This window comes from Pararge aegeria, chromosome 5 (genome assembly GCF_905163445.1).
Source record: "Pararge aegeria chromosome 5, ilParAegt1.1, whole genome shotgun sequence".
Lineage (NCBI taxonomy): Eukaryota > Metazoa > Arthropoda > Insecta > Lepidoptera > Nymphalidae > Pararge > Pararge aegeria.
This window is the reverse complement of record NC_053184.1, coordinates 5185080-5198875: the sequence shown is the minus strand read 5'-3', so window position 1 is coordinate 5198875 and position 13796 is coordinate 5185080. Positions and strand designations below refer to the sequence as shown.

The 13796-nt window shown below is 34.6% G+C and overlaps 2 protein-coding genes across 5 annotated transcripts in view; both read left to right on the top strand.

The window, feature by feature from the left end:
- The window catches only part of LOC120623733 (CD151 antigen-like), a 138050-nt gene that overhangs the window by 116353 nt on the left and 7901 nt on the right, over window positions 1–13796 (top strand). For 2 of the 4 annotated variants that reach the window (XM_039889925.1, XM_039889926.1), the window contains exon 3: window positions 12198–12427. In XM_039889925.1, coding sequence (XP_039745859.1) covers window positions 12287–12427 — 141 coding nt within the window. In that variant the 5' untranslated portion in view covers window positions 12198–12286. Of the gene's footprint in view, window positions 1–2378; window positions 2665–4313; window positions 4367–12197; window positions 12428–13796 lie in introns of those variants that run through there. The other 2 variants (XM_039889927.1, XM_039889929.1) reach the window with 2 other exon arrangements.
- LOC120623732 (sorting nexin lst-4) lies at window positions 9215–12070 on the top strand. Its single transcript, XM_039889924.1, has 2 exons — window positions 9215–9308; window positions 9951–12070. Exon 2 carries the CDS (start codon window positions 9972–9974, stop codon window positions 11640–11642), a length of 1671 nt encoding a protein of 556 aa, XP_039745858.1. The 5' UTR covers window positions 9215–9308; window positions 9951–9971; the 3' UTR covers window positions 11643–12070.

Below are 13796 nucleotides of genomic sequence, written 5' to 3'. Positions count from 1 at the left end.
CATAGAGTTATAAGGAACGAACAAAATGGTTTCCAAAAAGAGAAATCCACCAACATGGCAGTTTTTATGTTAATTAAGAACATAATTTCTCTTATCGATAAAGGAAATCCTGTTTGTACTATTTTTTGTGATATGTCGAAGGCTTTTGATTATGTTTCACACGGCTTGCTATTGAAAAAATGCGAGTATTATGGCCTACGAGGGCCATGTATTTCATGGTTACAAAGTTATTTAAAAGATAGAAAACAGCTTGTTGAAATATCAAGGCTAAATGAGAAACAGGTATTGACGAAGTTTTGCTCAGAGCTTGAAATAAATTCCTTTGGTGTACCGCAGGGTAGTGTTCTTGGGCCACTCCTATTTCTGATATACATCAACGATCTTCCTGATTGCACTAAACATAAATGTGTTATGTTTGCAGATGACGTGTCTGTTATAGTACCATGTAAACAAAAAACTGACAATTCACCAGAAATAAGTAAAGTTCTAGGTGACATACATGAATGGCTTCTATATAATAATCTAAATTTAAATTTAAAAAAAACTAAATGACATTTAGAAATAGAAAAATGACTATAAACAATAATACTGTGACATGTGCTAATGAGAATATAGAACAAGCATCTATTATAACATTTTTGGGTATGCAATTAGACGAATTTTGTACTTGGAGAGCTAATATTGAAACTATATGCACTAAAATCAATAAGTTTGTATTTGCTCTCAGAAGAATTTCAAAAATTGCTAATCAAAGTACAGCATTACTGGCATATCATGGGTACGTTGCATCCAGTATGCGGTACGGGATTATGCTTTGGGGAAATGCTCCTGAAGTCAATAGAATATTTTTAATACAAAAGAAGTGTATTCGGGCCATATGCAACAAAGGTCCTATGCAATCATGCAAGCCGCTCTTTAAATCTCTCAAATTACTAACGCTGCCAGGTATCTACATTTTAGAATCAGCATGCTTCGTAAAAAGGTACAGAAGTGATTTTTTTGAAATATGCGGAAATATTGTACCTTTCAATACCCGTTACCGAAATAAACTATTCTACCCGCGATGTAACACAGCACTCGGTTCTAAAAGTTGTTATCATAATATGATTTTGATTTACAACAAATTGCCTACAGCTATTAAAGATTTGCCATTTTTGAAATTCAAGGCAAAATAACGTGACTGGTTGGTTGATAAATGCTATTACTCGGTAAAAGAGTTCTTGGATAATAAAATATAATTATTAGTTTAGTTATTTTTTACTTGACATCCCATGTTTATTGTTCCATACAGTAAAATTAATGAAATTTTATTATATTCAGCCGATTATTTTGATTTTATTTATTTTGATGTTTTATTAATTATTACATAAATGAATTTGTTTAAATTAAGATTTGCATGTCATATATTATGACTAAACATGTATACCTACAATGTTTTATGCAAATAAAAGGATTTGATTTGATTTGATTTGATTTCCACCCTCATTATCTGGATGTCTGGTAATCTTCTACGTTTCGAAATACCAGATCATTTCTACCGCGCACTTGCAAATTATGGAACAATCTCCCATCTGATGTGTTTCCTCAAAAATACAATCTAGGGTTATTCAAGAGGCGGATAAACAAATTCCTTAAAAGCCGGCAACGCATCGGTGGCTCCTTTGGTGCTGCAGATGTTTATGGGCGGGGTGATCACTTATCATCAGGTGACCCACTTACTCGTTTGCCCGCTATTAATATAAAAAAAAAAAAAAAAATCTCCTACCCGTGCTAGCCATGCAGTGGGGTATAAACAGGCTGCACGGCTAGCATGGGTAGGGGACAGTTATGTCCCCTGGGAAAGGATATAAATTTATCTTCTCCCACAGCTTTATCAACTCTCAGAGCTCTGGCGCACAAGTGGAAATAATATCCAAATAATATACATATGTGTATTAATAAACGGGGGTAAACTTCTTCTGTTTCATGTTCTAGTGATTTAGCAGGTGGGCACGTTAATTATATTACTTGTCAGGGGATATAATCGGGAGATATAATTTTTATCTCCCGCCCATGCTAGCTAGCATGTTATATAATTTATTTTATTTTATTTTTTTAGGCCCAAACAATTTACTTAATATTTAGAATTAATACATAGAAAATAACACATTCACTAATTAAGTAGCCACTTATAAACCATACGATACCATAAAAATTTACAGCAAACTCAAAACTTAATTACGAAACTTTTTAATATGGGGTATGTAATAGAAATAATTACTACGCATTAGTACACTTGTGATCCTACACTTGATACCTATTTGTATTACTGGTTAGCATGCAAAGAATAAATACATTTACCTTTATACTTCTATATTATGTTAGTACGTAAACGACGTTTGCAGCGACATATTGTATTTTTAGTGCGACAGATATAACTCGGTGTTCTTTCGCGTAAATAAGAAATATTTATTTACCCACTGACCCATTTTGTTTATTTAAATGCATAAAAATAAAATGCGGAATAGCTACACAACAGTTTAAGCTTGGATTATTCCTCGACTGACGAGTTCTGACATACCGACAATGTGGAATAAAGTGGCAAAAGGATTAACTGTGGATTAACTAATGTGTCGTTATTTTTATTAATGAAAACCTTTAAAGAAGTGCGAATAAATATATTAGGTAAGCAGTAATTTACCACTTTAATACCTTTTTAATTATAGAATATTCCGTTGAGTATTAGATCTAGGTATAGATAAATAAGCGGAAAATTCAACTCGTGTTATGTATATGACCTATAGTGGTTCCGCCCCTGGAGAATCGAGGTGAACCCCTAGAAGAGCGCAGCGGTACACATCACGGGAAAACCGTTAACCCGCTTTTCGTTTAGTATTGTAGTATTCTACTCCTTAAAAAGATCTATAAAAAGTCCTTCTTCTTCTTTCTCCGTACTTGGTCGGCCGAAACCTTCCGTTGTACGAAGTGCCACTGGTACGGCTCCCCGCTGGGTCATTTCAGCCAGCCGAGCTCACTCCAGAAGCTCAGCGGGCCGCCCAGGTCGCCAAGTGATGGTCCTATTTCTTGTCAATACAAGGCCAAATACCTCTGAGTAACGTTCGATATTAGGAGGAGCTTCTCCACGCTCTGATGAGCACAACTGGAAAATGTTTGAGTGATGAACACGTGTTTTTCAGTGTCTAGGCGTTGATATGTATATATAAGTATTTACGTATATTATTCATAAAAATATCCATCAGTCATCTTAGTACCCATAACATAGTATATTTATTATTTATTTATTTATATATTTAGATAAAATTTATAATGGGCAAACTCAAAGTACTCTATATATTAAGTCTCTGAAATGTAATACCTCCTAATTAGAGTTGTTGAAAATATCTTTTTATAAGTGGGAACAGTAAAATTTTATATAAAATATTTTAATAATGACTAAGTACATTATATTGATTTAATGCATTAATTCTACAGTATATCAACTAATTATACAGAAGTATGACATTGTTTACTATTAAAGTTGGCCTTGCATACGTATGAGAATCACGCAATTACGTCATGCCTTGGAAACATCTGTAGAAGTATGTATACGTTCTTTTCCTTTTTTCCGATGTTCTCGGAATTCAAGCTAGTTAGTTAGCCAGCCACACTCCTCTTTAAATCTACTAGTTTTTGCACGGACCGAATGCCATCTGGGCTGCCATGTTTTTAAAGAAATAAGTTCCTTTAATTATTTTGTTGATACTTCGCTAGATATCTATATCACTACATACGAGTAGCATAAAACAAAGTCGCTTCCCGCCGTCTGACTGTACCTAAATATGCTTTACACATTTTACGTCAACCCTTTACCGGCCCACTACAGAGCATGGGTCCCACAATGAGACGGGGTTAGGGCTGCAGTCCACAACGCTATCCCAGTACGGATTTGTGGACTCCACACACTTTTGAGAACATTATGAAGAACTTTCAGGCATGCAGGTTTCCTCGCGATGTTTTCCTTGACCGTTGAAGCAAGTGATATTTTAATTACTTAAAACTCACAAAACTCAAAAAAATTAACGGTGCGTGCTGGGATTCGAACTCCCCCACAAAAGTGAGGCCGAGATTCTACCCAATGCGCTATCACCGCTTCATAAACCCTAAATATGCTTAGATATTTAAAACTACGAAAACGATTTAGATGCGGTTTTTTTTTAACAGATGACAGAGTGATTCAAGAGGAAGGTTTATATGTATAATACATGCATAAAGTTGTAGAGAAACACTGATAACTTTAGAGGTTATAACGTGATGTCGTAAATAAACTCACTTTTTCGCTCTTACATTGCAATCGCTGGCTGAACCCTACGAGATGGATACAAAAAAGGTACTGCAGTATTTTAAACCTTAAAAAGGTCTATTAAAAGTCAGCGATTTATCTCGAAAGGATATCCCACAGTAACCATTTTTATCTAAAACATTTACTAGGCTATTTACAAAACATTACAGTATTAATCCTTATACAATTCAATACATTATTCGTTGTACAAATTAGGTTTATCAAAATTGTCCTTTACATCATTAATATGAATATGTTAGAGAATATCAGAGATTTAAAAACGGGGGCAAGGCGGATCGCGGTCGAGGCTTTAAAACTTTCGAACCTTAAATTCGAGGTATGTCTCTAGTCTACATACCTACATTATAAAACTGAACAGTTGGTCGAACGCTAATCTGAGGAACCACTGATTCCAAATCTTTTGTCTTGGATGGCTATATAACTCGGTTTTTTTTTTGCAAAAAAATTTTTTTAGTGTTTTTAATATTTAATGCTTATAGGTCTCTTCAAACTTTTAAAGTGCGGCACCTGTAGGTGTCGGCTAAGAATTGTTTCTAAGAATCCTGCGCAGACGAAGCCTCGGGCATCCGCCTAAATCACCATGAGGTGTATACTACTAATTTTGAGGCATTTTAAACAGTATTATAAATACGGTGAAATAGTATAAACTTGAGAGTATCTATTTCTTGTCTGATTGTGACCCGATACGTACATAACGTATGACCGATTTTGAGCATCAGCACGGCTAGCATGGGCCTTATATCCCCGGGTAAAGGATAAAAGTGTATGTACTCCCCACAGCTTTATCAACTATCAGAGCAAATGGAAATAATATCCAAAATATATGTGTAATAATAAACGGGGGTAAACTTCTCCTATTCAATGTTCCCGTGCTTTGCAGGTGGACACTTTAATTATTTCCCCCGTCGGGGAATATAATCGGGGTATACACCTTTTGTCTCCTGCCTGAGGTAGAAATCGGTGGTCAAGGCGTAGGCGGTCCCGGGATCTTTTTTTTAATGGCAAATGGAAATTTCATGGCGGACGAACATTTATAAATTGGACCTAATAAGTTTTAATAGTATTTCCTGTAATAAAATTCAGACAAATGTGCTCTTATAATTGTCAGAATTACGAGGCATGTAATTACTTGTTTATACAGTTTCTTACGCGTAACAAAATAGTAAAAACTAACCTTTGCTTATCTAATAACGAATGCTGTCAACATCATTTGAAGGATTTTTTTACATAAAGCGGCCTTTGAAGCCTGTAGAATAACAATTATAAACCATTTTATCAAAATCTATTTCTGTGCATCAACATAAGGACCTATTACTGTCGAGGTAGCATACCTATCGCTGAACCTCTGGTCATCGAATTGTTTAATAGTGACCGTAATCTATATCCACGATCTCTTGTTCTAATTACACTGAGACTATTAACTCCGGATGGAATCCCAGCCATTGATCTCACTGAGTTACGCACAAATTAATGGAATCCGGAGCAGCTGGTGTGAATTATAGAAACGTTCATTATTCTATGACTATTATATCTAACCTAAGTCTTTAAGAAACCACCGACGCAACTTAGTACCAATGGATATAGCGTTACGGCAAAGTACTACTTTTTTTTCTTTATTTAGCGGTTTCGCAATATTTATTTCTTAATTAACTAGTGCTATTCTTGTTTACAACTAATGTTCAAAGTTTGTTCTAATTTTTTTCTATCCATTCGATACTTAGATTTTTTTGTTTGATATTTTTAAGTAACTATGTTATAGTATAGCAGGTAAAGTTAATTTAAATGTATAATATATACATACAGTACGAAAAATGACACGAATAAAAATGTTTTTTGCTTATTCTTATTAGCTATAAGAGATTTCTAATTAATTAGAGAGATCATTGTTGCTCACGTCTTCGTTCGCGTGGGAACTTTAAAGTGTATGCCTTATTATTCTCGGACTCGTAAACTACCACTATGCAAAAAAAACATGTCGATCTGTGGAACTGTCAAATTTTCCGAGATAAAGAGTAGCCTATGTTCTATTACAAACTTTAAGCTATCTCCGTGCTTAATTTCATCCAGATACAGTGAAACCGTTCTGGCGTAATTAGTAACACACATCCATCCATCCAGATTTCGCATTTATACCAGGGCTTCCCAAACTGGGCGACGCGGCGCCTTGCGCGGCGTAGAAAATAGAGAACTTCTGCACTGCAAAAAAATAAACATTTTTGATAGTGATAACGCTTTAGACACTGTGAGGTATCTCTGCATCGTCTAGATTCTCATACAAGACTGAAGTGTATCGAAAATGCTCCCGTATTTATACTATCTATATCAAAATACCTACGAACTCAATTCATGAAATATTAATTGTTTCTTGAAACTAATTATTAGCGCATTTGTAAAAATCCTGAGCAATTGTACAAAATATTTGAAAAACATTAATTTATCAAAGTGTAATTATTTACCCACTTAATAAAATTACTATAACAATCATCTTTTTGCACCGGTGTCACAGCTTGTCTTACACTTGGAAAAACCAAACTTAGCCATCCCTGCTATATGGTAAAATTATTTTACAAATATTTTTTTTATTTATTTATTCCTATGATTTTATTAGTTTTTTAATGAGGATGATTTATTTTTGCCTATCTGCCTAACAAACAAGTGCCTATTTACTTTAACTAGTTAATTTCATAACTTGTAAGTGCGCCTTAACAAGTTTGGGAGCCCCTGGATTATACAGTTATTCTCGTAGCTAGTTTAAGTAAGTACCTAATTAGTCCTACAGTCGGGGCTTGTAAATATCATTTCCATGCCATATTAATCTTCAGTGCCTACTCTTATAACCTTGACTTTAAATCTAATGGCCGCTTTATCAAAAACCACGGTACGGTATCTCGTAACTTGCAGTGGAATAAAAAAAAGCATTTGTAAAATTTTTTACTATGGAATTAGCCGGAGCATTTTTTGACGATAAAATTCCTATAATTTGTTAATAATTATATGAAGTGATTCGGAATACCTACGTAATTTTTGTGAGAAATTGGTATTGGGATTGTCTGTAAAATAAATCTCAGTACCGGCTCGGAGTTAGGAAATTTGCGGGCTCAACACCGGTGCCTTGGAGAGCACGGTCGTCGGTCTCGGTTCTTATCTCGATCCGTTTTCCGGTTTTTTAAATCTTATAATATTTGAAATCTACACATTAAGACCTTTCATCAAACACATTCACCACCACGATAGATTTGTCTCATTTTCTTTACATAATATGAAACAAAGTCTCTCCCCTGGTTTTTACGCTTACATATTTTAAAATAAGCAACGGATTTTAATTCACTTTTCAGCAATTTATAGTGATTCAAAAGGACGGTAGTATAGTATGGTGTCGCAACACACACGTTTACATTACAAACGCTGGCTAAACCTTACACATCAGACCAAAATAATATACTATGAAATTGTAAACCTACCTTAAAAAGATCGAATAAAAAGTTCGCGATGGTATATGTTTATATCCTGAGGAAACCTAACCTACAGTTATCTGTTTTGTTTAAAGTCAATTATCTTTTACATATTAGAAACAAAAATAAAATTATGGGTAATTTACCAAGAAATTTTTAACAATACAGTATTTTTATGCAAATAAATACGTAATGTAGGATAGGACATTTTGAATTTCATGTAGATCAAAATAAGAAAGATTTATATGTAGTAGGTAAGCATATATTTTAGAAGAGATATCTACGCAAAGAAATTCGAATATTTGTAATGTTATGTCGTTATTATATTTTTTGTGCTTACAACATTTAAACCTAACGAGATAGATTAAATTAATGTACAACGAATCAATCCGAATTGCCGTATATATTAGTATCAACATTGCAGCCGAGAGAAGCCGTGGCAGGTCGCTAGTATCTTATTTTACTTATTTGCAATCTAGAAATGGCGGCTTGTCATCAAACAAATTTACCAAGCAGTTAAATTTGTGTCATGTACTTAGATTAAATTTTTCAATGAACCTGATTTGAAGTGTATTTCCTACTTAATGCCAAAACAATATGAAAATCTGCTCAATAGTTTTCTATAAAAATTGCAGCATACCTAATTTCAAACCAGCAGCGCCATAATTTTAAGCGAAAGTCGGAGCATCTGCCGTAATTTGTGCTTTAGCTTTTCAGGAAATATTTATACCTTACCTATATGGACGTGTATACAAATAGCAACTCCGTAAGGTTTAAAAATAAGTACAAATGTAATAGAACAATAACCCGATGGTAGTTGTTTGAAGCATGTAAACTTTTAGTGTTTTTTCAATTTGTTTGTTAATACCAATGCTATATAAAAATACTATATGTAAAGAATAAAATAAAAATGCGGCCAAAGCCAATATTTTTGCTAAGAAATGAATAGGTTTCGAAATAACAAAGCTAAATTGGCAACAGTTCAACACCAAAAGATGCGGAACTCGTCCTAACCACTCATGACTGCAACCAATAACAACAACTTAGTAATTTAGATTACAGACTAAAGTTATTTGATAAATAGATAGGTGAAGAAACCTATGTGTTGAACGGAAGATCGGCTTACCATAATAAATTATTTAAAAAAATTCTTGGTGTTACAACTTGTTCCAAAGTTTGACTTTATCTTCCTGCGCCTACAGATGGCGCCGTAGTAATATTCACAAACGCCATCTATGTCACACATGCGGAAATAATACTGGTATTTATAATCTGGGCAACAAGTTCTGGTTTTTACTCTGTGGATCAGTTAGACATTTTGACAGCACTCTGTTTCGGATTGGTCAACGAAGAATTTGATGGCTATAGTAGCCAATTAGAATTCTTGATTTCATCTTTATCGGACACGTAAAGGAAAACAACGCCAACAATGAAAACAAATTCTTGAGTCAACTGTCATTCAGATGACTGTACGAGTAGTGTATCCGCCTTGAAATTAGTGTTTTTTGTGGAAAAAAGTAAGTAACAATATAAACTTTAAAGGTTTTCGTATTATTCAAGCATACTAATTTAGTTATTGCTATACTAATCGTTTTACTTATATAGATTGTTCATAATACCTGTCTATATATTGACGTCATTGATTTTCATTACAAAACGAGAATATCTCTGTTGTCTTCTATTATAATACAAAGTCCTTTCAAAATGCTAACGTATTCGTGTAAAAGAAACTATCTAGCAAGTGACCTAAAGCGCTAATGCACTTTTACCGAAGCACAAGTTGAACAATAAAACGTATCATTACGTTAAAGTCGTCTTTCTAAATCAAGAGTTTATAGAATCGTTCTTGCAGTATTTAGCCCTGATAATGAAGATACTGTACGATAGCTATATTAGTCTCATTTCTCGTTGATTGTTAAGCTTAATTGGTGTTGTTAAGAAAATGTGTCAACTCCTTGTGGAACTAATAACGCCCTAATTTAATCGTTCTACTTTCAAAATTTAAATATCCAAGCGAATATATCATTTATCACACCTTCAAGCATACTCCCTACATTTGTAGATAACACTGATAAGATATAAACTATACAACTTTGTGTGATGTATTAATAATGATAATCCAATGTGTGTTTTGATTATATTTTCTGATGTTGTTGTAGGTAGCACTAGCAGGGTCCACCATGGCGAACCAGGTGCAGGCCTTGTATGACTTCACAGGGGAGCCTGGGACAACAGAAATGACCATAACATGTGGAGAAATATTAACACTTATGAACACAGACATTGGTGAAGGATGGTGGGAAGGGAAAAACTCTAAAGGACAAACAGGCTTATTTCCTGCAGCATATGTACAGAAACTCAGCCCAGAAGAAAACACACCTGCTAAAATGGCCCCGCCTGCACCTAGATATGACCAAGCGGCTGATGATTGGAGTGACCAACAATATAACGCTGGAGATAGTAACTACCATAAATCAACATCACATGATGATGGGTGGGAAGATGATTGGGATGAAGACACTTATTCTGAAATAGGCCCGGGTGCTCCCAACACTAAATCTATGAATCAACAAGCACCCCTTACTCCTTTACCAGGAATGCCCATTGCAGATTACAATAGCCAGATAGATGATGGTACATCCAACTTTTCTTCAGTGGGAACTGTAAGAAAAAGTAAGTTTGCTCCATCATCCAAAGTCAGTGGAGAAAGTTACCTATTAGGAACATTAAATGTAGAGGTCCCAGAATCAGATAAAGTTTATATAGTTCAAGAGGGAGATGGATACATTTGGGCAGCCATTCCCCAGCCATATAATGTGACAGTGGCATCACCAAAAAAAGAGTCAAAGTTCAAAGGTATAAAAAGCTTCATTGCATATCAGCTGACTCCTTCCTTTAATAATATACAGGTTTCCAGAAGATATAAGCATTTTGATTGGCTGCATGAGAGGTTGCAGGAAAAGTTTACACTTGTGCCAATCCCACCATTACCAGACAAGCAAATTGCTGGCCGGTATGATGAACAGCTGATTGAACGTCGAAGAGTTCAGTTACAAGAGTTTGTAGACTGGATGTCGAAACATCCAGTACTATCAAAGTGTGAGGTGTGGCAGCATTTTCTAACTTGTACAGATGAAAAGCGTTGGAAAGCTGGAAAGAGGCAGGCGGAGAGAGATAACTTGTTAGGCTTAAACTATTGTATATCACTAGTTGTACCTGAGAAAGCTTTATTACAAACACAGGTGGACCACATAACAGAACAATGCCATACGTTTGTAAATAGTATGGACTCATCGGTAAAATCAGTCACAAACATGTGTCTTGCACAAACTAAAAGATTCCAGGCACCATACAAAACAGATTGCCAAAAAGTTGGCGAGGCTTTTTATAATTTAGGAAATGCACTGAGTTTGGATGAAGGTACTGTAATTTCAACATCTAAACTTACATCTGCAATTAAATTAACTGGTGGTGCTTACATAGAAATTGGTAGGATGTATGAAGAGCAGCCTAAATATGATTGGGAGCCCCTCGGAGACAAATTTCACTTGTACAAAGGAATTGTAGGATCATTCCCGGATGTACTAGCTAATCACAAAGCAGCTGTTCAAAAAAAGCGAGAGTGTGAAAGATTGACCGCCGAACACAAAATGGAAGTAGCACAGTTGAATGAAGTATTAAGGAGAACTGATGTTATATCGTATGCTCTTCTTGCTGAAATAAATCATTTTAAACAAGAGAGAACTGTAGACCTCAAAGCCACAATGCAAAAGTTCTTGAGACAACAAATTACTTTTTACAAAAAAATTGTTGATAAACTGGAAATGACATTACAACAGTATGATGAATAGTGATATGGAATGACTGATGGTGGAATCGCTAGTTTCTTGTCAACGTTTTAAAAATGGACTATTGCCATTATTTTATATAATATTATATACTATTTCATAATATTGTTTTCGTATTGATGTATTGTAGGTAACTGAAATCCGAAGGATTTCGATAGACTTTAATAATGAATCAATCATGTGATGAAAGTGACTGAATGTAAAATAATGCTTAAAGACACAAATCTGTTTAATTTCTTTCTTTATATACTGAGATGTTATGTATATACTTTACTATCTTATAATTTCCACAAAACAATATTTTTTACCACTCTATACAAATTTTATTTGAAATTTACTAATTGTCAATTATGGTATGTTTATTTAGCTTTAGTGTTGTAATATTCCATTTTGAAATTAAGGCTGGTAATGCTAATAAACAGTAAAACCGATCTATGTTTTTTACTACTAAAATCCATACCAAAACTTTTTAAGTGTTATTATTGTAAGTATTCTTACTAGTTATTGATTCACATTCACAAGTGGCAAATGTATCAAAGTATTAATTTTCATTTTCAGGAAGTCTTCAATTGAAACCCGACAACTTATGCTGAGAAAAATTTGTTTGGATCTCAAAAGGAGGCTTAAACTATTGCCTGCAGAATATAATGGCAGAAGAAAAAAAGAAGGATTCCAGTGCACTCTTGGCTAAAAAGAAAAAAGTGAAGCCGAGAAAATCCAGAGACGCAGATTGCTGCAGTGTCAACTTCCTGAAATGCGTTCTGCATATATTCAACGTAATATTTCTGGTGAGTAGATTTTCTTACTATGTCAACTATTTAAAATGTTTTTTAAAATTGTACTCTTCAGTATCATTTGTACATATATGAGGCGCAACTTCTCTAAAGCGTGTGTATATCCAACTGTACCTTCTTCTAGGCCAAAAACTTTCCAGTGAGGTATATTTATCGTAAATTTTGCATTAACCTGACAAAGTTGCTACTGTTTAGCCAATTGTTAGATAAGGCCCAATTGCTCCCAATATATGTACAATCTAATCGGAAACCTTTTTAATCTGTGAACAGCTATGTATCACCTCCACCTCTTGCATAAGCTATTAATCGCACCCTTTCATTGAGTGGCATTAGTCACCAGCCTTAGTATAAAATTTATACGCCTGCAATCGCACAGGTTGTTGCGAACATCGATACACGGTAATGACAGGGTAAGACTTTTCTTTGACCTCAAATGCGTCTTCAGCGGTCTCACACACGTCACGTCATTATATCCAAGCATGAGCACTGCTAGAACCAGGTCTAAACTAGCCTTGAATAAAAATAATGAATGATTATTTTTTTTTTAACCAGACGCAATCAAACACAGATTTAGGTGGATACCTATAATTAGATTATTATTAATTTAAAAAAATCCTACATGAGACTCGAGAAAGGTCAGGGATATACCTCCTTTTCAGTAGATATCATCAAGGTTAAAAAAAAATGTCTTTGGCGGGTAGCTCTCTGGTCAGAGCTGTCAGGGGAAGCGACTCTGAAACAAGTGTATTCATCTTGTTTTACAGTTTACTTTGACGTCAAAGCATTTTGATACTCGAAAATGACTTCACGATTGAGAGCGTGCAAAATTTATACTTAGGATATAGTTGTTCTGCTCTGCTCGTGTGAACGCCCGGCAGTAAATTACTCTAATCCGTGTAACATGTAATCAGTGGGTAACGTTCGCAAATGAGCTGCAAGGTCACATGCATACATTTTCACATTATAATATTTTAACTATTTAACCGAGCGAAGCGATAACCACTTATAATTAACATGCGGATCCCCGAGACTTTTTCCGCGTAAAATTTGTTATGTTATATATATTATCTTAATATATATAAATCTCCTGTCACGATGTTTGTCCGCGATGGACTCCTAAACTACTTAACCGATTTTAAATTAAATTGGCACACCGTGAGCAGTCTGGTCCAACTTAAGAGATAGGATAGCTTAGGTCTTAAATTATAGTCGCAATTTTATTTTATTGTAAATTATTTGTCTATGATTAATTGACAGTCACAACTCACATGTTATATTTATATATATACTACTATACTCATTTAAGGCTTAGCGATACTGAATACTTTAAAAACAAAATCAAACGCAGACGAAGTCGCGGGCA